General features: G+C 40.8%; 2 protein-coding genes across 4 annotated transcripts in view; both read right to left on the bottom strand.

The window, feature by feature from the left end:
• The window catches only part of LOC126716080 (dynamin-2A), a 105,321-nt gene extending 92,118 nt beyond the window's left edge, over nt 1-13,203 (bottom strand). For 2 of the 3 annotated variants that reach the window (XM_050417049.1, XM_050417050.1), the window contains exons 1-16: nt 12,727-13,203; nt 10,929-10,979; nt 10,687-10,807; nt 10,402-10,494; nt 9,215-9,276; nt 8,897-9,014; nt 8,407-8,746; nt 7,276-7,423; nt 6,695-6,796; nt 6,473-6,592; nt 5,031-5,114; nt 4,788-4,915; nt 3,254-3,338; nt 2,963-3,098; nt 1,969-2,045; nt 219-275 (exon numbers count right to left, since the gene is read on the bottom strand). In XM_050417049.1, coding sequence (XP_050273006.1) covers nt 219-275; nt 1,969-2,045; nt 2,963-3,098; nt 3,254-3,338; nt 4,788-4,915; nt 5,031-5,114; nt 6,473-6,592; nt 6,695-6,796; nt 7,276-7,423; nt 8,407-8,746; nt 8,897-9,014; nt 9,215-9,276; nt 10,402-10,494; nt 10,687-10,807; nt 10,929-10,979; nt 12,727-12,885 — 1,881 coding nt within the window. In that variant the 5' untranslated portion in view covers nt 12,886-13,203. The remainder of the gene's footprint in view (nt 1-218; nt 276-1,968; nt 2,046-2,962; nt 3,099-3,253; nt 3,339-4,787; nt 4,916-5,030; nt 5,115-6,472; nt 6,593-6,694; nt 6,797-7,275; nt 7,424-8,406; nt 8,747-8,896; nt 9,015-9,214; nt 9,277-10,401; nt 10,495-10,686; nt 10,808-10,928; nt 10,980-12,726) is intronic. The other variant, XM_050417048.1, reaches the window with a different exon arrangement.
• An 8,184-nt stretch (nt 13,204-21,387) lies between these two features.
• LOC126706100 (uncharacterized) lies at nt 21,388-21,966 on the bottom strand. Its single transcript, XM_050405373.1, has one exon. It carries the CDS (start codon nt 21,964-21,966, stop codon nt 21,388-21,390), a length of 579 nt encoding a protein of 192 aa, XP_050261330.1.
• Between the last annotated feature and the right edge of the window lie 942 nt (nt 21,967-22,908).

The raw sequence follows: 22,908 nt of genomic DNA, 5'->3' as shown, positions 1-22,908 counted from the left end.
TCAGAACAAGAATATCATATAACAAAAAGGGGAAACTAAAAGAAGAAAAAAATTTCTAAAAATTTGTGTGTCTTTTTTTGGGGATGGGGGTGGGGGTGGGGGTGGGTCAAGAAATAGCCAGAAGAGAAGTAAACAGTAAAACAAAGTCTTTGAATATGCTGTCCAACATCAGAATCCATTGCTGCAAGCATCCCAAGAAACTAACAAGAAATTCATACCTCCAAGGTGATGACTCCACGAAAATGTCTTTCCTCTTGTTTTTTAGTGTATCCAAGCTGCAATATAAAGCTAAATTAAAACATATTACATCAACTAAAAAAATTTCACAATATTACAAAACAATGGAAATGATAGAGATAAGAACAATTGAATTCAGAGTCCTAATAAGGGAGATGACACATTTTTAATTGAAGTCTAAAAGTGTGCCTAAGCACTAAGGTCTTTCAGAGCCTAACAAAACGCAAAGGCATAAGCCAGAGCTAAATGAAGTGCAGTTTGCAGGCATAAAACTAAATAATGACAGAAGGAGATGGAACAGTTTAACTTAACAAATGCAATGATCCAAACACTTATATTCCAAACTAAACGAAATCAATTTAAATTACTCAAGCGCCTCGCTCTCTAATGTGTTCAGATTCAAAATGAACTAAAAAATCCAACAATTCAGACATTTGAAATTTAAAACTATGTGAACAGCATGATGCAGAGTAGAGATAGGGTTAGTAGAAAGAAAATCAGGGTTTAGGATTCATTTCATTTACATTAATTCTATAAAGTCTAACAACAATCATCATAAAATTGATTAAATAAATATAATGCATGTCATAGTGAAATGGTTAACTACAACCAATATGGTTACAACAGAGTTATACAAGTATTAGTCAACAGAAAACAAAAATGTGTGCAAGTATTTGCACCTTGACCTTTTGCAAAAACATGCATCCCCGTGTGCATAAAGAATGCCTCATTGAAGGTGCCCAAGCTTTGAGTGGCAATATGAGAGCCTTATTTTTCCTTAGGCCTCAACAATTGTCTATGTGCACTTTGGATAAGTTTTTTAAAAGAACCCCATTAACATGACTGTCACATGAAAAAACCAAAAGGATGCAACACCAAAAGGTGCCAACCAATTGAGCTACAAGGCTCTTGGCAAAAGGATGAAACAAAATAATTAATAAACACAAGAGTAGGGGATAGATAACCCAGGAGTCAGCACCTAGGCTTGCTTGGAATTAGCATCAAGTAAGAGAGAACAAACCTAGGAGTCAATATGTAGGACTTGGCTTGGAGTTGCAAAAAAAACATTAGAAAATTCCTAGAGAACTTTCAATAATCAATCAAATTGTAAACTTTCTCCATAGGAGTACAATACTGTACTTATATAGACTAAGGCTTATCCCTAATTCTTGTTGATTTGAGGAATCCCAACTATTGACTACTAAGACTCCAAATCGAAATACAATTGGCTTCCACAATTAAATAAAACTAATTAAAATCATATTTCGTTGCACTTCCTGCACCGAGGAGACAATCTATTCTTCAGTTGTCAGAATTAAATACAATTCTAATCATACCATTCCTTACAAATTTGATCTTAAATTTTTATTAATAAATACAAGGATGTCACAAGTGTTCTTCATTAAAGGTGCCTAAGAGTTGAATAGAAATAGATGAGCCTTGTTTTACCATCAGCTTCAAACCATGTCTATGTGCACCTTTGTCAAGTGTCTTAAAAGAACAAATAAACATGAGACAATCTATTCACATACTTTTCTTTTGTCAGTATTAAAAACAATTCTAATCATACCATGCCACAGAGATTTACTGTAAGGTTTTTGTTAATATACATGAATAAGGATAAAATAAGCGTGGGAGAATCAAAGATTACATAAGAAACAGGAAGAAAAATTGCAAAATATCCATGCAATATTAAGCAAGGTAATAAACCAAACAGATTAGACCACTAACCTTTCCAGTTTTCTCATTAAAAACAAACCACCGTCTACTCCACCCATTTGTTTTGGCACTTTTCTTCAATAAAAATCCTGAAAATACAGAGCAAGTATCAATTACAAGAAGCAGGATCTCCATAATCAAGAGAAGGTTGGAGGGTAAACCCTTAGGCCTTAGAAGAAACTAATAAATTAAAATTCCTTAGTCCTACATCCTTGGAATCAACATGTGCAACAAATTAAGCGTGTTAGAGAGAATACTCTCTTGTATTCTTCTAAAAGATACCATTGGTGAGGTGTCCCTACCACTTGTCAGTAACATAGTATTCTGTCATATTTGTAAATGCTCCTAATAATGGAGATCGATTGGGTGAGGGTGCAATATAGAAAAAAAGTTTCTATTCATATTTTCTGTTATTATCTTCTCTTCTCAAATTTATTAACCGGTAGAGGTATCAGAACAAGTGATTTGAATTGTTCCCTTGCCTCTGGTTCTCATTTTTGTCTCCTTCTCATTTTCTCTTTCCTTTCTTTCTTTTCCATTTATTGTTCCTTTTTCTTCAGACTGCTCTGTTGGTTGATTTGGGTTAAAACGTTTGTTGATTTGTCTGGTGTTGGTAAGGGTATGAAGACATTGCAAAGGACTTCAGTATTCATCACCATTGTCACCGTCAACAATAAAACCATGTCCTTGGTTACTGTGTTCGTTGCTTCTTGATACTCTGAATGTCACTCCTAGTTTATCAGCATTGTCTGGAGATTTCTATTAGATTTGTGAAGGTTCACAGCAGTTTCAACAGTCAAAGTGGTTTATGATTTGAATGGCAATGAGTTTGTGGGTTTTTCAGTCATCATTGATTTATGTTCATGCAGGTACAGTAGTCAGAAGTTTGTGAGAGTCACCGATGTCAACGCTTGACAACTAATTATGTATAATTTAACATATAATTAAGAAAATGAAAAACTTTTTAGATCAAAAGTTACATTTTTCAAACTGATTATACTCATACCTGCTGTTATCTCGCCACCAGGTCCAGCGGTCTTCAAGGCTGATCCCTCTTGTACATCCTTCTCTTGCTGACCAGATTTCTCTTTCATTGATTTTAAGCTTCCACCAGTTTGTTCCCCTGTTTGAGGACTGGTGGCCTATCCATGGAAACCAAGAAGACATAATCCATAAATTCAAATAAAAGGAACTTTCATCATGCATTTGATGGATATAAAAGCATCAAAGCACTTATGTGAAATATCATAACTTATAAACCTCCAATTTATTATAAAGAAAGTCAATAAGCCCACACCCTATTCAAAATTGACTGCTCTGCATCAGGTGCCTTTTTGGAAGGTCGGTTTTTCAGCTCTTCTTCACGGCGTTGCCTATCCATTCTGATCAAGTTAGATACCAATGGATCAGATGACATAATGCCAAACAACACAGAAGCCCAAACATAAAAACAGAGGAACTCTTTGAAGTACAGTAATTAGCAATTATACTACAGCAATGACACGTGCATTAATAATCTGTTCGTTACAGTATATCTTTCATCAATAAAAATCACTCAAATCTCTGTTCATCCCCAAAAAATTATGTGAAGTTGGTCACTGTATTTTTCAAAAAGATTCATTTTAATCTTTTCCCTTATGTCATCTATTTAAGTGACGGAATTTGTTGATGAGTCAATTTTTGATGATGTGGCACCTTTCCAGAATTAAATATATACCAGTCAGCAAAAAATACCATGTGAGTTAGCCTCTCAACCACCATAACTCACTACCATGACGTCAGCAAACATCCAATTACACCACACAGCTGAAGGGAATGAACGATCACCTTTGGAACTTAAGTTGATATTCTAACGCTCTATGCATGATTGGATGGCTACATTTCCCATCTACTTGCAAGGTTTTTTACATCACTAACAATAAAATTTCTTCCTTATAAAAAATGTGCCATGTCACCCAACCCCATACTCCAGTAAATGGCATAATTAGTCATATTTATAAAGAGAAAGGATTGCCCATATCAAGAGTACATGAACTAGTCTACCAACAAATTGTCATTTTTTATCAAGCCATTAAGCCTTCTAGAAATGGTTGTGGAGGTTTGGAATCAAGAGGGATCAAATTTGGAATACTCGTGCTCTCCCAAATTGGAATTGGAAAATGTGGTTAAGCTTTTTGATATGCTATATTCTCATTTTCCTTTGAGTGAAGGTGCAGATCAAATGTCTTCGAGATTAATACAATCTGAAAATTTTAAAGTTCAACTGTTTTATGTTGCTTTGAGAGGATCTACGAGTAAAGTCTCCTTGGAAGAGTACTTGGACTGCTAAGGTGCCCCAGAAGGTTGCTTTTCTATAATGGACAGCAGCTTTAGAACAGATTCTAGCTGTGGATAATCTTCCAAAGCAGAACATAGTGATTGTTGATTGGCGTTGTATTTGCAAATGTATTGGGGTAATCAATTGATCATCTTCCACTACATTGCTCGGTGATAAGAGATATTTGGCCATTAGCATTTTCAACATTTGCTGTATCTTGAGTGGTGTTAAAGAATAGATGTCTGTCCTAGGCAGTGATTTTTTGGGCTCTTTTTCTTTTACTCCACTCTTAGATCTGATTGATTATTATAATTTAAGAGATTGATTGTGTTGTTCACATAATATACTCTCTGTGTAATTGGGATTCTTTTTTAATAAATGTTATTTAACAAAAAAATTGTAACCTTTTAGAATTAGCTTGATCCACTTCCTGTATTTTTTAGGTTTCTCCTCATATCAATAAGGATTTCTTTACTTGTTAAAATAAAATAAAAGGATTTCTCATTGAGCATACCGCCTTTGAACCAGACGGATGAAGTGCTGAGGTGGAACAAAAGCACGCTCCATATCCACTAGTGCTATCACCATTTTTTTTGCCTCATTCTTAAACTCGTCAAGTGCAGCACTTGCAACTGCCACAACCTGATTTTTAAATTTCACAACAGATGAAACATCCAATAATGTAGCTACACAAAAACTTCTGCTTTTTTTCTAAGTACTCAAAAAGTATATGCAAACAGCTGTAAGAAACTATTACCTCTCTCTTAAAAGGAGGATATCTTCCAAGCCCAGGCGTCGCACTTGCAGCAGCAGAAACTATTTCCACAAGTACTCGATGCACCTATTTTAGTAGTCACCCACAAATTAGATTAAATAGTAAAACTAAAATATAAATAGAATGTTTACCTTGCACCCAAAAAAAAATGTATTATAATTACTATAAAAATACCAATAAAAAAGAAAGAAAAAAAGATATATATATATATATATTTATGCTTGATAATAGCAAACAAAAACAAAAACAAAATGTTATTTTCTAGCCACATGTACTCTTTTCTTCCATTCTATTCTATATAAAGTCATAGTTTCTGTTACTTCCATAATCTACATGTCCTTTTTTATTACTTCTATTATTGTTATTTTTGAGATTTTGGCCTTCCTCTACCTCTAGTACGCTTTCTCCCTCAGAAAATGTTCCCTGATGAGCATTGGAGGAAAACAAAAATCAAAAGATGACGTTTTTGGGAAATGATCAATCTCATTACAAGTTAGCAACTTATGGAATGCTCTCTCTGTTAAAAAAACAAAACAAAACAAAAAACCTCTTTCTCTTCTAGCTAGTTTAGCTAGGGTCTAATGATCAATTATACAGTGCATACTCTTCACTATTTTGTTCATAAAGAGACACTCCTCTACATCAAGCATAATCAAGTAAGATTCCTAAGAGGACACAAAAGTCCAAAAAAACCTTTTAAGTGGCATGAGATGAGGGACAACCAAATCCTAAGTCGCACATTGCCCAAGTAAGGGGGGAACCCGTGCCTTATATAGAGGCCTTGGACTCTACTTGGTAAGAGTCCTTTTAAGAACTTGAGGAATAAGGCTATGTGTCACTCCCAAAGAGGACAATTTCTTGCCAATGATGAGTTAGGGTGTGACAAAATGGAATCAAAGCAGACCCCACTGCGACCAGATGGTGGGTCCCAAATTTGTATGTTTTCAGTGTTTTTTTTCTTTTGGTTTGAATTGTACCAAAGGAATAAATTTTTTTTTTTTTTTAAAAAAAAGCCATAGGCTATTTAATGAAATAGACACAAATTGAAATAAATTCAAGGTAGGCCATTCTTGTTATACCAAATAAAAATTTAATCACATGTACACATGCCATAATCACATGCTCTTAGTGAATATAAACATTTATACATATCTGCAAGCCCTTGTATTTCCAGTTAAATTTTAATTAAAAATCACTACCAAATAGAGCTTCCTTTGAACCAAAGACTGAGTTACATGCCTAAAAAAATGAAAGACCACAAACATAAGCCTAACATTTGCAAACATTAACAAAACTTTTTTTTTTTTTTGATAAGTAATGTAAATATTATCCATATCATAAAAAGGAGTCACCCAAGTATACAAGAAGAATACAGCTAGGGATAGAGTAGAAACAAGAATAAACCCCAAAGTACATCAGAGTACCTCCTCGACACATAAACGAGATGGTTCCTTTGCCAGTTCTAGGACGCCTTTTATTAACGACCTCAAACCTTTCTCTGGAGATATAAGATAAGGTTGATAACCATCTGCTTCTAGGACAATCTAATAAAATTGAAAAGTGCCATATCAAAAGCAAAGCACCTGAAAACATTACAAGTCAAAAACAAAACATAAGGAGAATGAAATAAGAAAAAGAGACTCTACCCTTTTGACATTGTTTATGTCAAAATGCCTGTCCAGGGGAAGCTGCTTGATCCTGTTAGGAAAATTTCCCTCAAAACTAGCAACAACTTTCCAACCACTACCCTGCAAAGAAAATTTGTGAACAGAACTAAGTATTTGTGGTAGGACACAATTCTTGCAACGGTACACATCAGCGGCAGTGTATTTGTGAAATTGAACATCAAATTTCAAGATCATGACTACAAAGAAGTGGCAGAAAAACAACAAATCAAACAACCATCCCTATGCACAGTAGGAATCAGGATAACAGATTTGTACCAATTAAAATAATGCAATGCCAGGATTACTGTTAGGCCTATAGGAAGTCAAATGGCAACCAAACGTTAACTTGAATAGCACTTTGATATTTGACCAGGCACTCTTATTAGGCTGTAAAAATATCTAACAAGGGGGATGCATACTTCTCAATTTTAGACACATATACTAGGCCTTTGGCATGACAACCAGTTGGAGATATATACATTCTTCCTTATGTGTCATTCAAATATTTTGCATTACTGACATAAGATTATAATGAGCTACATTTGAAAGAAATTACTGACCTCACCACCTGTGATATGTAGGAGAAATTTGTCCTCAAATTCACGGCACAGTTGCAAGGCTATAGCTCTTGTACCTTCAGCACTATTAACCATTTGTTCACCAAGTCTAACTAATTCATCCTGAACAATTTGAGACTTCCCCTGAAGACTGCAGTATTGTCAAAAGGATGAAAGTATCAATAAAGTAATGAAGGTTCCAAAACTCCAGTTACAAATAAAAACTATAGACAATAAGACCCCACCAAAGTACACCCATTCATAAGCTTTTTAACTAGATTGGTTTTTGAATGAGAATGATCCAGACCCCCAAACTTTAAAAAGGAAGAGAAAGTGGCAGTGTAACTATGCAACTACAGAACAAAAATTAGCTCTTCATAACAGACCTGTCTCATAAAGGTTTAAGGATACATAGAAAAAGAAATAATTCCATGTGCTTTGTCATTAAGCTTGCTGACCCAAATATCTAGGAAGTATCTGAGAAAAGACTCTGAGAAGCAGGAAAGAACTTCAAATTTGATAACTCACCTCTCAACTAGGTTAGCTTGCCCGTTGTAAACAATGATGATAAATAAATAAGTAATAAATCCTAGTTCAGCTTGCATTTAGTAACATATGAGCTAATGAAAACAGACAACTATCGACAAATCATAATTGAAACCCAACTTCAATCTGGTCATCTGCATATTGTAATATATGCAATAGCATGGACTTCAAACCGGCACAACAGTACTAGTCTGGACATGCTGGATAACATTAATAGAATGTTATTTACCACAAAGATCATCCATAAAATTCTCACCACTATTCTTCCAAGACAGTCTTCCCGGAGAAACAAAAACAAAGTAGACATACTTTATCAATGTAACAGATTTTAGAAAAAGCAGCACAACTATAATAAACTGAAGTACTGAACAATCCTCGCCCCAATCAGCAATTATTAATAGTTATTCAAAATAATCTATTCATTTCCAGAAAAGGAAAAGTATCAATAAGAAAAATAAACTTAGCTACAAAATTGTATGCAGCAATGAAAAAAAAGAACAGATAGAACAGTTACAACAAACTTCTATCTTAACAGAACTTTAACTTCATAAACAGAAGATCAAGAGCAGATGAAGGGGAAAAACTTACCCAGAAAGAAGATTTGGCAGTCTGAGTTTCATACGGTTACGAATCTGGCCAGCAAGGGCCTCCACCAAAGCTACTCTACCCAGCTTGCTTTGAGGAGCTCCAGTCAAAATAGATTTTAAACTTTCACTTTCAGCTCGCCAAGCAGTTTCTAAAGAATTCTCAGAACCAGCACCAGACTGTGCTGAAGCTATAGAAACAGATTGACCAATTAAAGCAACCCAAGGTATATCAGATGTCTTTGGTGGTCCCTGATTCAGTAGGAGAGCCTGAACAGCTGCAAGAGCTTTCGGTTCTGAAGCTGCTTGATCAATTTTACTAATAATGCCAACCGTTCTAGTGCCTACAGTCAACCCAAAAATAAAAGGGGATAAAAATAAAAACTAATAAAATATCATTAAAAAAGGATGTGCAAAAGATAACAAACTTGAAATAAATGAAGAATGTCTTTTAAGGAAATTAGAAAATGCAAGCTTAACAATGAAAAACCCACTGTCTGCATCAAATTCCTTCACTATTTTAAGGGCTCGAGACGATGAAATTTCTGGCGCCTGAGTTGCAGGAATTACAACTAGCAAAATAGCATCATTGTGTTCAACATATTCGCTGATCTGCATAAAATAAGTAGAAAAGTAATAATTATTTAAATGAAGTTCCAAGAGAACCTTAAAAATTGAATATTCATCAGAAGCATTATTAAAAACAACTATACCGTGTCCAATCTACTCCAAGAAGAATTAGCAAGGACCCAAAAAAAAAATACCTTCTACTAAATTTGAAACAAAAGAGAAGACCACTTACAGCCACTCACCATTGAATCATCCATAATTCGTTGATCCAATCCCGGTAAGTCAATCAATTTCAATGGTGGAGCTGAGCATATAAAAGAAACTTATTAAAGAGTGCAATGTGTTGTGATACAAGTACATTTGCACGCATAAGTACCCACATACACATACATAAAGAGTCATACAGTCAGATATATGTAAGTACATACTACATGCTTACCTATAGATATACATGTGTTACATATGCATAGGATGTACATGTGTGTGTGTACACAAACAGCATTCATCCCAAATGAGCTATGCGCTTCAACGAGGGAATACTCTGGTTCTAACCAAGAGTGAAGAGTGGTCACAATATCTAACTCAATGCGACAGAGAGCAGTCAACTATTCAACCAGATTCAGAAAATAATTACCCTAGTGGCACACTCATAACAACAAAAACAACAATAACAACCAAGCCTCAGTCCCAAAATTTTTGGGGTCAACAAGAGATCCTCAATACACGAGTCAAGATTGACCACATGAGTTCTTTTCAGTCACTCTATTCTATCCGAAGTTAGTCTCTGTCACTTCCTTAATTAACATATCTTTTTTTACTACTTCTATTAATATAATTTTTCGCTTTTCTCTATCTTTTTCGTTCCCTCAACTTAAATACCTCACTCTTTTTCACTAATGCATTAACCACTCTCCTCTAAAAATGAAAAACCATCTCAAGCAACTCTTATCGTCAATAGAGGTCACCCCTATCTTTAAGCAAATTTCCTTATTTCGAATCCAATCCTTCTATGTTTTTCCATTTGTACATCTCAACAATCTCATTGCAACTACAGTCATTTTACCAGGAGTATAAATGATGGTATTGAGGTTTGAGCGGTCCCAGGATGTTCAAAGCTTCTGTTTTGACCCAAAAACTTTAATCGCTTAGATCTGTCCTTACCGTTTTGACTAAAGGACAAATGTTTCCTTTCTTTTAAGATGAACAAATCAAAGTAATGTCTGATAAAGCTATGCTTTATAGTTGTACAATAAAGCTGATGAAGTTGTAAATAAATAAAAAGTTGGTCAAAGTAATGTCAAACCTTTTTAAAGTTATTCCATGTTTCTCTTTTAGTTCTGACTTATAGTAGGTTCTCACAAATTACAGTATCAAGGGAAGGGGGTGGGGGGTGTGGGGGGACAATATCATAATAAAAGCAAGGACCAACCTGTACTAGTACGAAGTTTCAGGTATATTTCATCACGACTCCTGCCCGATGAACTCTTGCTTAGCCTATCCTGTAGAGAATGCCGAATAGCACCTACAATCCATCAAATTGAAAAACTTAAAATTATCAGAGGCAGCACAAGACCAATCCATGAGTCTCTTCTAAGGTCATAAATATGAAACATAAAAACAGTACCATTGACATGCATTTACAACATAACAAAGTACATCCAAAATACATAACAACAGACAAACAACAAAGTAGCAGTTTATTGAAAGAACTTACTTGCAGAAACCTGTTGAGATTTATTGTCAATCTGCAAGACGATTGATTTGCTGCTTAAAGAGCTATCCCTGTTTAAATCAATGCTTATGGGAGCCCTAGTAGCACCATTTTCACCGGTTGGCTGTTGATCATATGTTACAGCAAATAAACCAATAATAAGGATAAAAAAAAATACTCACATTAGTAGAAGTCCATCAAATAAAGATAAAATTGTCATGACACTCAAACCAAATATGACTTACCAAAACAGGATGTCCTATTAAACTGTTCAAAACTGCAGATTTACCAGCACCCTGACCAATGTGTCCACGGGAAAGCATATATTAAAATTCCAAAAGTAATGACTTTCAAAAGGGTAAAAAAATAAAAAATAAACATCACACGCTGTAATACTTTCTCCGTCATTTTTTTTCTTTCTCCCAATAAGTTACAAGTCCCATGCCTCTAGACTCATGCACCCATACAAGATAGAACATGTAAATTCACCCTACACATGTTATTTATGAAGAGCAAATATGCCATTTGGCCCAAAGACAATTGACATATTTGGAGCATCTTTTTAAGGCATTGGTTATCTAGCTTCCAGAAGAGATTTATATAAATCCTCGCCCTATCTATTAATAGAGAAAATAAAGGGAAGGCTGACTTAAGGAGGAACAAGTTAGCTCGCAAGTCTGTTTATGACAGATAAGGAAAGGAAAGGAAGGTATACAGTAATCACTAAAAGAGAAAAATCTCACTATTGGCTAGATTTAGCCACTTTAGTCCAAGATATAGAGAACTAGGATTAGAAATAGCCTTCGACATTTTTTTATTTTTTATTTGATAGATAACGAAAAAATTTATTAATAAAGAAAAAGCCAACTTGAGTACATTGGGGATGTACTGTGGGGGCAAAAATCAAGAACCAAAATTATAATGATCAGCCTTCGCCATATATAAGTAACAAATCTAACATCGTGAAGTTTCATTCTATAGAATTTTTGGGATTTCATGGGTCCCCTCTGGTACGGTGTCAGATCTTCTTTTTAGCTGGTGGAATTGGTTGGGGAAGCGTTCATCTCACATTTGGAATTTAGTTCCATTGTGTCTGATGTGGTGTATTTGGAGGGAATGCAATCGGCGGACTTTTGAGGATTTGGATAGATCCGATGACCAAATGCTCGCTCTTTTTTCTGGTTCCCTTTTTTATTGGGCTAGGGCTTGGGGACTCACATCTAGTGATTCTCTTCCGTTCTTCCTTAGCTCTCTTCTTCTTTGTTCTTAGTGTTCTTATTCTCTTATGTTTGTACTTTTCTTTCTTTTCTTGTAAGTTTGATATGCTAGTGCTTCTTTGCATTTAGCAGTTTATTGAATATACATGTTTCTTACCTATCAAAAAAAAAAATTTAAGCATGAACGTACCAAGTTAGGCTCCTCTAAGAAACAAACTCGACCCAACAAAGCATAAATCCCAACTCACTATATAGATCTTTTTATACCACTCAGCCCTCTCTAGGATCATGTCATACCCATCATTCACCTTTCTCACAACCATGTCTTTACTTACAACTTTGACCAATATCGTTTTCGGCCTCCCTTTTTAACCTTTCTGCTCCTCCCTCACCAATATAATAATTCTCTCAAAAACAAAACGAAAAACCGAGCTAATGATATTACAAATTTAATGTTGGTTGTATAAAAATCCATTTTACATTTTGAAATCTTTACTCTCACACTAAAGATTCCAAAACATTTCCATATCGCAATCTCTACTAGCTTACAACAAACATGGGCGCGCGCACACACACACACATAAAGCTTCAAAAAGCCACTGGATCACAAAGATCCATTCCCTTCACACACACACACATTACAAAATTCACAATCCATGTACGCTTTTTACGAGAATTCCACTCTAAGATTTCCCCAACTAGTTTTGTTCAGAAGGCCATTGGATCCAGGGATCCATTCCTCACATCACAAACACATATATAACCTTATATACGCAAAACCTATACGTAGTTAGAGAGAGAGAGAGAGAGAGAGGAAGGTACATACGACATTGCCGAGAACGACGACGTTGAGGAAAGAGGAAGGGCGTTTGGATGAGGATGAAGACGATGAGGATGAGGATTCATCGACATCTTCGTCGGCGAGGAGCGCAGAGGCTTGGCGCATAGAGTCGGAGAGCTGAGCCAATTCTTCGATGGCCTCCATTTTCTCAGACTGATTTTCTCAAAGCAATACAAATTCAGAGAGAGAGATCGGAGATTCAGAGACAGTGAATGAAAATTGGAATTGAAAATTTTCTCACAGAGAGAGAGAGATTGAAATGAGAAGATTGGGGTCGAAGTTGGGGAGGGGGGAATTAGGGTTTGATGATGAGATTCAAAATGGAAAGTTTGGTAAATGAAATGAGAGAGAGAGAGAGAGAGAAATGGTTTTCTGTTGTTGCTGTTGTGGTTAGGTTGGTTGTGTGAGAGTTGTGACTGGTTTGTGGGGGTGATGGAACAGGAACTCTCTTTTAACCAAACTTTCACAAGAGAGGAAGAGAGAGAAGTTACTAAAATTAAATTTCAATTTCAATTTCAAACTCTCTCTCTCTCTCTCCTCAATGTGGGTACTTTTCTTCTTTTTTTATTGTTTTTCTTTTACAAAAATATTGTTTTGATCCCAAAAAAAAAATATTTGAACTTTGAAGTTTCATATCATAAAAAATGGAGTATATAAAATATAAAATAGAAATCATCCCTAAACCATACTATTGTACTTTTTGTAGTTCATCAAAAAAAAACTATTGTACTTTTTGTCAACATTAACACCTCAAATTATGTAAGATTGAATTTTGAACTTGTGTGTGTTGTGCAACATGCAAGAATCTCCCAATTACAAATCGGAAAAAGTTAATGGATGGTGTAGGGACGGTTTTTGGGGCCCAGGCCCAGCAAGCAAGTGGTTTTAGCCCAAAAGACCCTAGACAATGAATTTGTAGAAAGCGGGTTACAGAACTAGAGCTGGACGAAGTGAACGTTAATTAGTTATATGTCATGCAACAGTCTGAACGTGAGAATATTTAATTTATGTTCACAGGATACCGGTCCGAGGAGACGTAGGAGTGCACCTCTTGCTCTAATTAAAGATTACAGAATTCTTTAATCTCTCTCTCTCTTTCTTTTCCCTCTAAATTTTCCGATCCCTTCTTCATGGGGCTTTCCTTCTCTTATATAACCTCCTTAAATTAATAAGAGTCTTACACTTGTTAACCATCTGGACCTTCACTTGAGTGCCTGTCCCATCGGACATCTACCTTATCTTTCTGTGAGTTGCACTGGCCAATGTAACACTGTTCGCCTGTCTTCTCCACATTAATGCGGTTGAAAAAGTAGCTTCCTTGCATTTAATGCGGCAGTTATGGCTTCTCCCTGGACGTCTTACATTTTCCTCTTTCCTGCTATGTGAGGCTCATCCTACTACCCACGTTTGTCTGGGATGGTTCTTCATTGTGGAGGGGGCGCACATTGGGCCCATATTTGTGTGTCCGAGGAGACATTCCTCCTCGGACGTCTTTTAAAATAAACTGGGCTCAACAGGATTAGGCCAGAAGTCTTTCGGTCCCCCTTTTCCCTTTTGGTCATGGTTAGGCTCCGTGCGGGGCCCAAGGCCCTTGTTGACTTTGGGAATTTTACCCCTACAATAGCCCCTCAAAATTCCGGCTCTTTCTTTCTTGTCCGAGGAGGAAAGGCGGGATTTTGACATTCATAGGATCATTTATTGTGGATTCCTGCTTCACCCGTGCGGAGATATGCTTCTCACGTGCCTTATTAATGACGGAGGTGTTTAATGACCCATGAGGTGCTAATTATTGCTTTTAGCAGTTTTATATCTTTTCAATCCGACGGTTGGATGCTAGATCAACGGTTGGTATCATTTCCATTTCTCTAGGCGGGAGTATGTCTGTCCAGCTTCTCTCGGATATATAAGATTTTTCAAAGGCATTTCCTTCCCATTTTTGAACAAGCACTCATAGCACTCCAGTACTTTCCCTTTCAAAGTGTTCAAGCCTTTGCAGTCGTTCCCTTGAAGATTTCCTGCAAATTCCTCACCCGTAAGTGTACATTTCTTTTCCGTTGCCTTTTCCGGCGTTATTCCTTAAGTAAATCATCTTCGTGTCACCTAGGATTAGGGGGATGGGTAAGCTTGAGAAAATGGTAGATTCCCCGGCCGGTATGGAAGGCTTCAAGGCTAAGTACCGTATCCCGCCGGAGGTAGGTCTAGAGTATTGTTCTCTGGAGGAAGTCTTAATCAAGAGAAGGACGGGGCAGGTTGCCATTCCAGTGATAGCCTTTGTGGAAGGAGGAATGATCATCCCTATGGGGAGGATAAATAGGGATTATTTGCGTGGTCATAGGTTGGCCCCTCACCAATGCGTCGCGAATATGTTCCGGATTCTGGGGTGCGTAGACATCTTAAACGATCAGATGAACCTCGTCCCAGCACTCAATTTCCTTCTAAGGTCTAAAATTTACGTGAGTGCAGACGGGCAATTACGGGCTACACCTCTGATTTTGGACTACGAGCCCCTTTCTCGTGCTCTAGTGGACGCCGGTCAAGCAATCAGGGCTGGCAGTCCGCGATTAGCACGAATCGACGTCTCCGTACCAGGATTTCTCGCTTCGAGCGATTTACCACCCGTCCAGCTGCCTGCTCAGCGTGCTCTTCCCGTAGCAGTTGTCCCAGGGGAAGAAACCGGTTCCTCGCACTCATCTTCGGAAGATCAGATAGACCAGTTCTATTTCGCCGAGGAGGGAGAGGTGTCGGCCAGGCCAGTAGAGCTCTCGGACTCTGATTCAGATTTAGACCGTGCCTCGGCAGCCCCTGATCTTGGTTTAGTAATCGCACAAGTTGATACCAGCCAAGAGGTTGAAGAAGAAGGAATGGATCTGAAACCAAGATCTGGTCTCAGGGGCCTCCTTTCCAACAGGAACAAAGGGCAGTCCTCCAAAGATGTTCCGAAGGAGCAGCCCACCTCCAAGACTCCTCCTCCTCTTCCTCCCACATCGGATGCGGCACTGTAGCCTATGCCCAATTTGAGGCGAAAAAGACCTGTGGAAGAATTGGAGGAGGGCGAGGTTGGCCATGAAAAAGCCAAGCCTCAGAAGAAAGGCAAAGAGACCAAAGAGCCTAAGGAGAAAAGGACCAGGTCCATTGATAGCCGAGACGAGGCGGCTATTCGGAGGGAACAGCGGATATGGTCGCCACGGCTCAAACTGGACGACGCCCTAATTCCTGGGATGCGACCCTATGGGAATCCCAGCGAGGGCAAGCGTCATTCTTGGCTGAGGCCCTGCAGCAGCCTTTTCTTTTGCCTCGCGATATAAAGGGTCTCCGGGATACTCGGCAACCAGATCTCTTCATGTCGCTAAAGAGGGACATGGCTATGATAAGTGAAAACTTCTCCTATCTCGTTCTCTTATTACGTATCTATTTATTCATCATTCTTTTTTAATTAGACCTTTACTTTTCTGGCGCAGGTCACTCAACAAATCTTTGTTGCTGAGGAATGGGCCAAGAAGGCTCGTAAGGACCTACACAGTGAGGCTCAGTCCCGCTGTGCTGCCGAGAAGACTGCTGGCGACCTCAGGCAGGAAAATGATCGCCTGAGCAGTGAAGTAAAGGAGGCAAAAAAGGGTCGTGCGAGCGCGGAGGCCGGCATTAAAAACGCCACTAAGCAGGCTAAGGATCTGCCCCTACAGCTCTGCCAGTCCGAGGAAAAACTCGTGACAGAGAAGCAGGCGGTTTCAGATCTCAAGGCCGAGCTTGCGAAGGTCAAGGAGGAGGCCCGCCTGGCCAGGGAGGCGGCTGAGAAAGTAGTGGCAACCTCTTATGATCGCGGAGTCAGGGACACTGAGATCAAGCTAACCGAGGAGGTGGCCGCTGTATGCAGGGATTACATCACCATGTCTTAAGGTGTAGCATTGGATCGGGCAGCAGTCCCAACGGACTCCGATCTCCAGAAAGCTGAGAATATCTTTTTTCCAGAGGATATTCGTGAGATCCCCGACGAGGTTGCCCCTGAAGAGCCTCTCCCAACGAAGGCCTTAGCCTCGGACTCCCCTTTGCCTGAAGCTGAGGATGCGCAGCCGGCCGTGAAGGACAAGTTGCCCGAGGACAGTCTTTCAATCAGGGAGGTTGTTGCACAGGCTAAGGAGACTGTTCCGGGACCCCAGGCAGCAGACAATCAACCCGGGCCTACTCAGGGTTCAGACTTAGGAAAGTAGTGTAGGATTTTATTTATTTTACCCTTTATATTTTGTTCTGTTAATGTTTGTAAAAGGATCGCTTTTGGATTTTAATGAAAGGTGTCATTTTCCTTTAAATCTTGTTGTTTTACTTTCTCTTCTGTTTTCATCATGAATGGATGTCTATTCTGCCATTAACTGTTGAAAACCAAGCATGAGTGAATGAATATGTAAAAAATGATAGTCGATAATTAGACAAAATGGCTGCGAGGTTAATTTCCCCCAAGTCTGTGGTCCGAGGAGCCAAGCAGGGCTTAGGTTCTGTTTAACACTTAGTGAAAATAGCTGCGAGGTTAATTTCCCTCAAGTCTGTGGTCCGAGGAGCCAGACAGGACTTGGGTTCTGTTTAACACTTAGTGAAAATGGCTTCGAGGTTAATTTCCCCCAAGTCTGTGGTTCGAGGAGCCAGGCAGAACTTGGGTTCTGTTTAACACTTAGTGAAAATGGTTTCGAGATTAATTTCCCCCAAGTCTGTGGTCCGAGGAGCCAGGCAGGACTTGGGTTTCGTTTAACACTTAGTGAAATGGCTTCGAGGTTAATTTTCCCCAAGTTTGTGGTCCGAGGAGCCAAGCCCAAGTAGCTGTACAGTAATACGGCTTCAAGAATTATGTCTTTCATTAATAACAGTACCTTTTTAGGTTATTTACATTCCAAGGACGTGGCACTACATGTTCATCCAAATCTTCCAAAAAGTAGGCTCCTATGCCGGCTACGGAAGTGATACGGTATGGGCCTTCCCAGTTTGGCCCAAGTTTTCCCCATGCAGGGTTCCTCGCAGTGCCCAGGACCTTCCTCAGTACTAGATCCCCTGGCGCCAATGGTCTTGACTTCACCTTGGCGTCGTAACCCTGCTTGAGCTTTTGCTGATAGTATGCTAGGTGGACTATTGCACTTTCCCTTCTTTCCTCGATGAGGTCCAAACTTTTTTCCAGAAGTTTGTTATTAGCAATGGGGCTGAAGACAGTAGTCCTCTGTGTTGGGAAGTTTATCTCCAGTGGGATGACAGCCTCGGCTCCGTAGGTCATTGAAAATGGGGTTTCTCCCGTGGACCTGCGAGGTGTGGTGCGGTATGTTCACAAGACATGGGCTAACTCTTCAACCCACCTCCCTTTCGCGTCGTCCAACCTCTTTTTCAGCCCATTCACTATGGTTTTATTGATGGCTTCCGCCTGTCCATTACCCTGTGGGTAAGCCGGTGTGGAGTATCGATTGATAATTCCCAGCTCATTACAGTATCTTCTGAAGGCTTTGCTGTCAAACTAGAGGCCGTTGTCCGAGATCAAGGTGTGTGGGGTCCCGAATCTAGTGATAATATTTTTCCAAACAAACTTCTTGACATTGATGTCCCTAATGTTTGCTAGTGCCTCAGCTTCGACCCACTTTGTGAAGTAATCGGTGCCGACGAGAAGAAATTTCTTGTTCCCTGCCGCTTTGGGGAATGGTCCTAGTATGTCTAGGCCCCATTGTGCGAATGGCCAAGACCTGGACAGCAGGTTCAGTTCTCCGCCTGGCTGGTGTATGTTCGGGGCGAACCTTTGGCACTGGTCGCACTTCTTCACATATTCCAGAGCCTCTTTATGCATGCTCGGCCACCAGTAACCCAGCGTTATGGCCCTATGGGACAGGGACCTACCCCCCGTATGACTTCCGCAAATTCCTTCATGTAACTCCTCCAGGATGAGTTCAGTAGCCTCTGGGTGCACACACAGCAGGTATGGCCCTGAGAACGAGCGTCTGTAAAGTTTGGAGTCCTCAGACAACCAGAATCAAGAAGCTTTCCTCCTGATTTTGTCGGCCTCAACCTTATCGTCTGGCAATGTGTCGTGCTTTAAGAACTACACCAGAGGATCCATCCAGCTAGGTCCTGCCCTGACGTTGTGTACCCAAATTCCGTTGGCCTTTTCTGTTATTGGGCGGTAGAGATCCTCTACTAAAATAACTCGAGGAAGTGGCTGAGCCGAGGAGGTGGCCAGCGTTGCGAAAGAATCAGCATGGGTGTTCTTGCTCCTAGGTACATGCGTTAAACGGAAGTGATAGAAATGGGTCTGCAGGTGCTTAGCCCGGACCAGGTACTCTTGCATTCTTTCATCCTTTGCCTCCAACTCCCCGTTTACTTGTCCCACGATGAGTCTCGAATCCGAGAATATGTTTACGAATTTTCCACCCAATTTCCTGATCATTGACATTCCCTCCAATAGCACCTCATACTCGGCTTCGTTATTCGTGGTTGAGAATTCGAGCCTCAACGACTTTTCTATGGTTATCCCTTCGGGAGAGATCAGAACGAGCCCCACCCCTGAGCCCCTTTGGTTCGCTGCACTGTCGATGTGTGCTTTCCACCAATTGTGTTCATAACTGTGCTGATTAGTTTCTCATCAGCACTTAGCGATCCCGACACTTCCCTTCCCTTTAGTGTGGGCTCCGCAAATTCAGCTACTAGATTAACGAGGACCTGGCCTTTTACTGTGGTGCGAGGCATGTATCTAATGTCGAAGGTGCCCAAAATCGTTCCCCATTTTGCAATTCTGCCTGTGTAGTCGGCGCTGCGGAGGACGGATTTCAACGGAAGTTGAGTTAGCACAACTACAGTGTGTGTCTGAAAATAGTGGGGGAGCTTCCGTGTGGCTTGTACGACGACTAAAATAGCTTTTTCGAGGGGGAGATACCGGGTCTCTGCCTCCTGCAATGATTTGCTCACGTAATAGACGGGTCGCTGCGTGTCGTTGTCTTCTCGGGTTAGCACTAAGCTCACCGCATGAGAGGCTACTGCGATGTAGGCGAACAACACCTCGTCGGCATCGGGATTAGACATAATCGGCAGTCGGGCGAGGTATTCCTTGAGCTGTTGGAAAGCTAAAGCACACTCCTCAGTCCACTCGAAGCCCTTCCACTTGTGCAATAGGAGGAAGAAAGGCCTGCATCTGTCCGCTGAGCGAGAGATGAAACAGTTTAAAGCGGCTATCATGCCAGTGAGCTTCTGGACCTCTTTGGGATTCCGAGGAGGCTGCAGGCTATGAATGACTCTTATTTGGTTAGGGTTAACTTCTATACCTCTATGGGTCACCATATAGCCTAAGAATTTTCCTGATCCCACCCCAAATGAACATTTGGAAGCGTTCAGTCATAGCTTGTACTTTCTCAAAATTTGAAAGACGTCGCCGAGGTCTCTGATGTGGTCGGCCACCAATTTGCTTTTTACCACCATGTCATCTATATACACTTCAACGCTCTTACTCATCTGTTGTTCAAACATCCTAGTCATCATCCTTTGATAGGTCGACCCGGCATTCTTCAAACCGAAGGGCATCACCTTATAATGATAGTTTCCGACTGGGGTGACAAAAGCAGTTTTTTCTTGGTTTTCGGCAGTCAGGGATATCTGATGGTAGCCCTAGAAGGCGTCCAAAAAACTCATTCGGGGGTGTCCGACAGTCGAATCTACCAATCGGTCTATCCGTGGCATGAGGAAAGGATCCTTCGGGCAGGCCTTGTTTAGGTCCGTGAAGTCTACGCAGACCTGCCATTTCCCGCTCTTCTTTTTTACCACGATTGTGTTGGCTAACCATTCGGGGTAGAATACTTCTTTGATAGCCCCGGCTTTCTTCAATTTTGCGACCTCTTCTCTCACAACGTCTGCATGCTCTTTTGACAGTCGCCGAGGAGGTTGCTTCTTAGGCGTTATAGCCGGGTTAACATTAAGGTGATGGCAGATAAGATCTGAGTCAACCCCAGGGGCCTCATAGGGATCCCAAGCGAATACGTCCACGTTCCGTCGGAGAAAATCAATTAGTGTTGACTTCTCCTGGGGTGGTAATTCTGAGCCGATCTGAAAAAACCTCTCAGGGTCTGATCCGACGAGTACTTTCTCCAGATCCTCACAGCTCACCTCCGTGACTGGACCTCCACCACCCACGGTTGGGACCGGGGTCATTAATTGCTATAAGCCGTTCTCAGCTGAAATGGAAGGTTCACTATTTGGTCGTCGTAAGATTGCCGACACCATGCATTGCCTAGCCATTCCTTGGTTCCCTATTATTTCTTTGACTTGACCTCCTGACGAATACTTCACTTTTTGGTGCAAGGTTGATGGCACAGCCCCTAGTGCATGAAGCCACGGTCGGGCCACAATAGCTGTGTAGGGGGAGTACGCATCTACCACAATGAAGTTCACCTCCACCACGTCTGAGTCTGTTTGCACAGACAGCCTAATTATACCTTTCGGTGTGACGGTTTTTCCTTCAAAGCTGACCAGAGGGGAATCGTATGGCGACAGGTCTTCTGGCTTCAAGTTCAACCTCTTATACAAGTCAGGGTACATTACTTCCACGGCGCTGCCTTGATCAACTAACACCCTTTTCACGTCATAACCTTCAATTCTAAGCGTGACAAGTAGGGCATCATCGTGGGGTTGAAGGGTTCCTTATTTGTCCTCCTCCGAGAACCTGATTAAGGGCGTGGCAATCACTCTGGCTCTCTTGGATTCCCTGTCGTCCGGCTCAGTCGGGAACCTGCCCACTAACATTACTCTAAAAGGGTTGGAACCGGTCCTTCTAGGTGCGGCAAGAATGACATTTATTGTGCCAATGGGTGGCCTCAATGTACTTTGTCTGGTTTCGATATTCGACTGTTCCTGCCATCCTTCAGGGCGATGCAACAGATGCCTCAACTTCCCTTCTCGGACAAGCCGGTCCAAGTGGTTTTTGAGATTCCTGCAATCATCGGTGGTGTAACCTGGCTCTTGGTGGTCCGCGCAATATAGATTCTGATTACGTTTCGAGGGGTCACCTGCTATCCTGTTCGGCCATTGAAAGAAAGGTTCGCACTTCACCTTTTCTAGGATCTTGTGCAATGGCTCTCGAAATACAGCATGGACTGCCTGAGTCCCAGTGGATCCAAACTGTTCCGCGTAGTCTTTTCTCGGCCTGTTACTGCTGTTAAAGCGGTCCGACCTGAAGTCCCTCCTCTCCTGAGGGACAACCTTTGCTTTACCCTTCCCCATCTGCTGGTCCTCCTCGACCCTTTTGTACTTGTCAATTCTGTCCATGAGTTGGCGCACGCTGGTGACTGGCTTCCCAGTGAGGGACTTTCTTAAGCCATGCTCCGTCAGCAGGCCCCTTTTAAACGTACTAATGGTGACGTCATCGTAATTTCCTTCTATCTCATTATACATTTCCCAGTACCTGTCTGAGTAGGCCTTCAGTGTCTCCCCTTCTCGCATGGACAAGGATAGGAGGGAATCTAGGGGCCGAGGGACTCTACTGCTAGTAATGAAGCAGGAACCAAAAGCCTGTGTCAGCTGTTTAAAGGAATCTATGGAATTCGGCTTGAGGGCATCAAACCATCTCATCGCCATAGGTCCCAAGCTGGACGAAAACACCTTACACATTAATGCCTCATCCCTGGAATGGACGGCCATCCTTTGATTAAATTGGCTTACATGCTCTACTGGGTCAGTCCGACCATTGTATATGGCAAACGTTGGTTGATGGAACCGCCGAGGAAGCTCTGCCCTCTCTATTCTACGCGTGAAAGGCGACTAGGAGATGCGACCCAGGGCTTTGCTCATGGCATCGTTGGCCAGGCCTTGGTAGGATGGGCTTTTGTGGCCACGTTTGCGAGGCTGCTCTTCCTCGTAGGAAAAAGTCTCGCTCAGAGGGGTTCTTGATCTTCGCCTGTATTCGTCATCCTCATCACTGCTAGTGTCCGAGCCGGGTGAAGGACGTTTTCGCTGCGCTCGGCGCAGCTTCTTCTTCAAATCATCAATCTCTTGTTGTAGAGCCTTTCGATCGTTTTGCTTATGGGATGCATGACCTTTCCCTTTCGAGCGGCTTCTACTCGTGTGAGAGGTGTTCACACTGCCCTCTAGTTGCTTATCTTGGTCTTTCTCTCGTTCGAGATTCAAAAAATTGTCCTGCCGTTGGGAATCTGCAAGTCCGGTTTG

This window comes from Quercus robur, chromosome 2 (assembly GCF_932294415.1).
Source record: "Quercus robur chromosome 2, dhQueRobu3.1, whole genome shotgun sequence".
Lineage (NCBI taxonomy): Eukaryota > Viridiplantae > Streptophyta > Magnoliopsida > Fagales > Fagaceae > Quercus > Quercus robur.
The sequence above is the reverse complement of the archived record's forward strand: the minus strand, read 5'-3'. Positions and strand labels throughout refer to the sequence as shown.

Excerpts from the sequence above, each read along its gene's own strand:
- LOC126706100 (XM_050405373.1), bottom strand. The coding sequence starts at position 21,966 with ATGGGGAAGGGTAAAGCAAAGGTTGTCCCTCAGGAGAGGAGGGACTTC.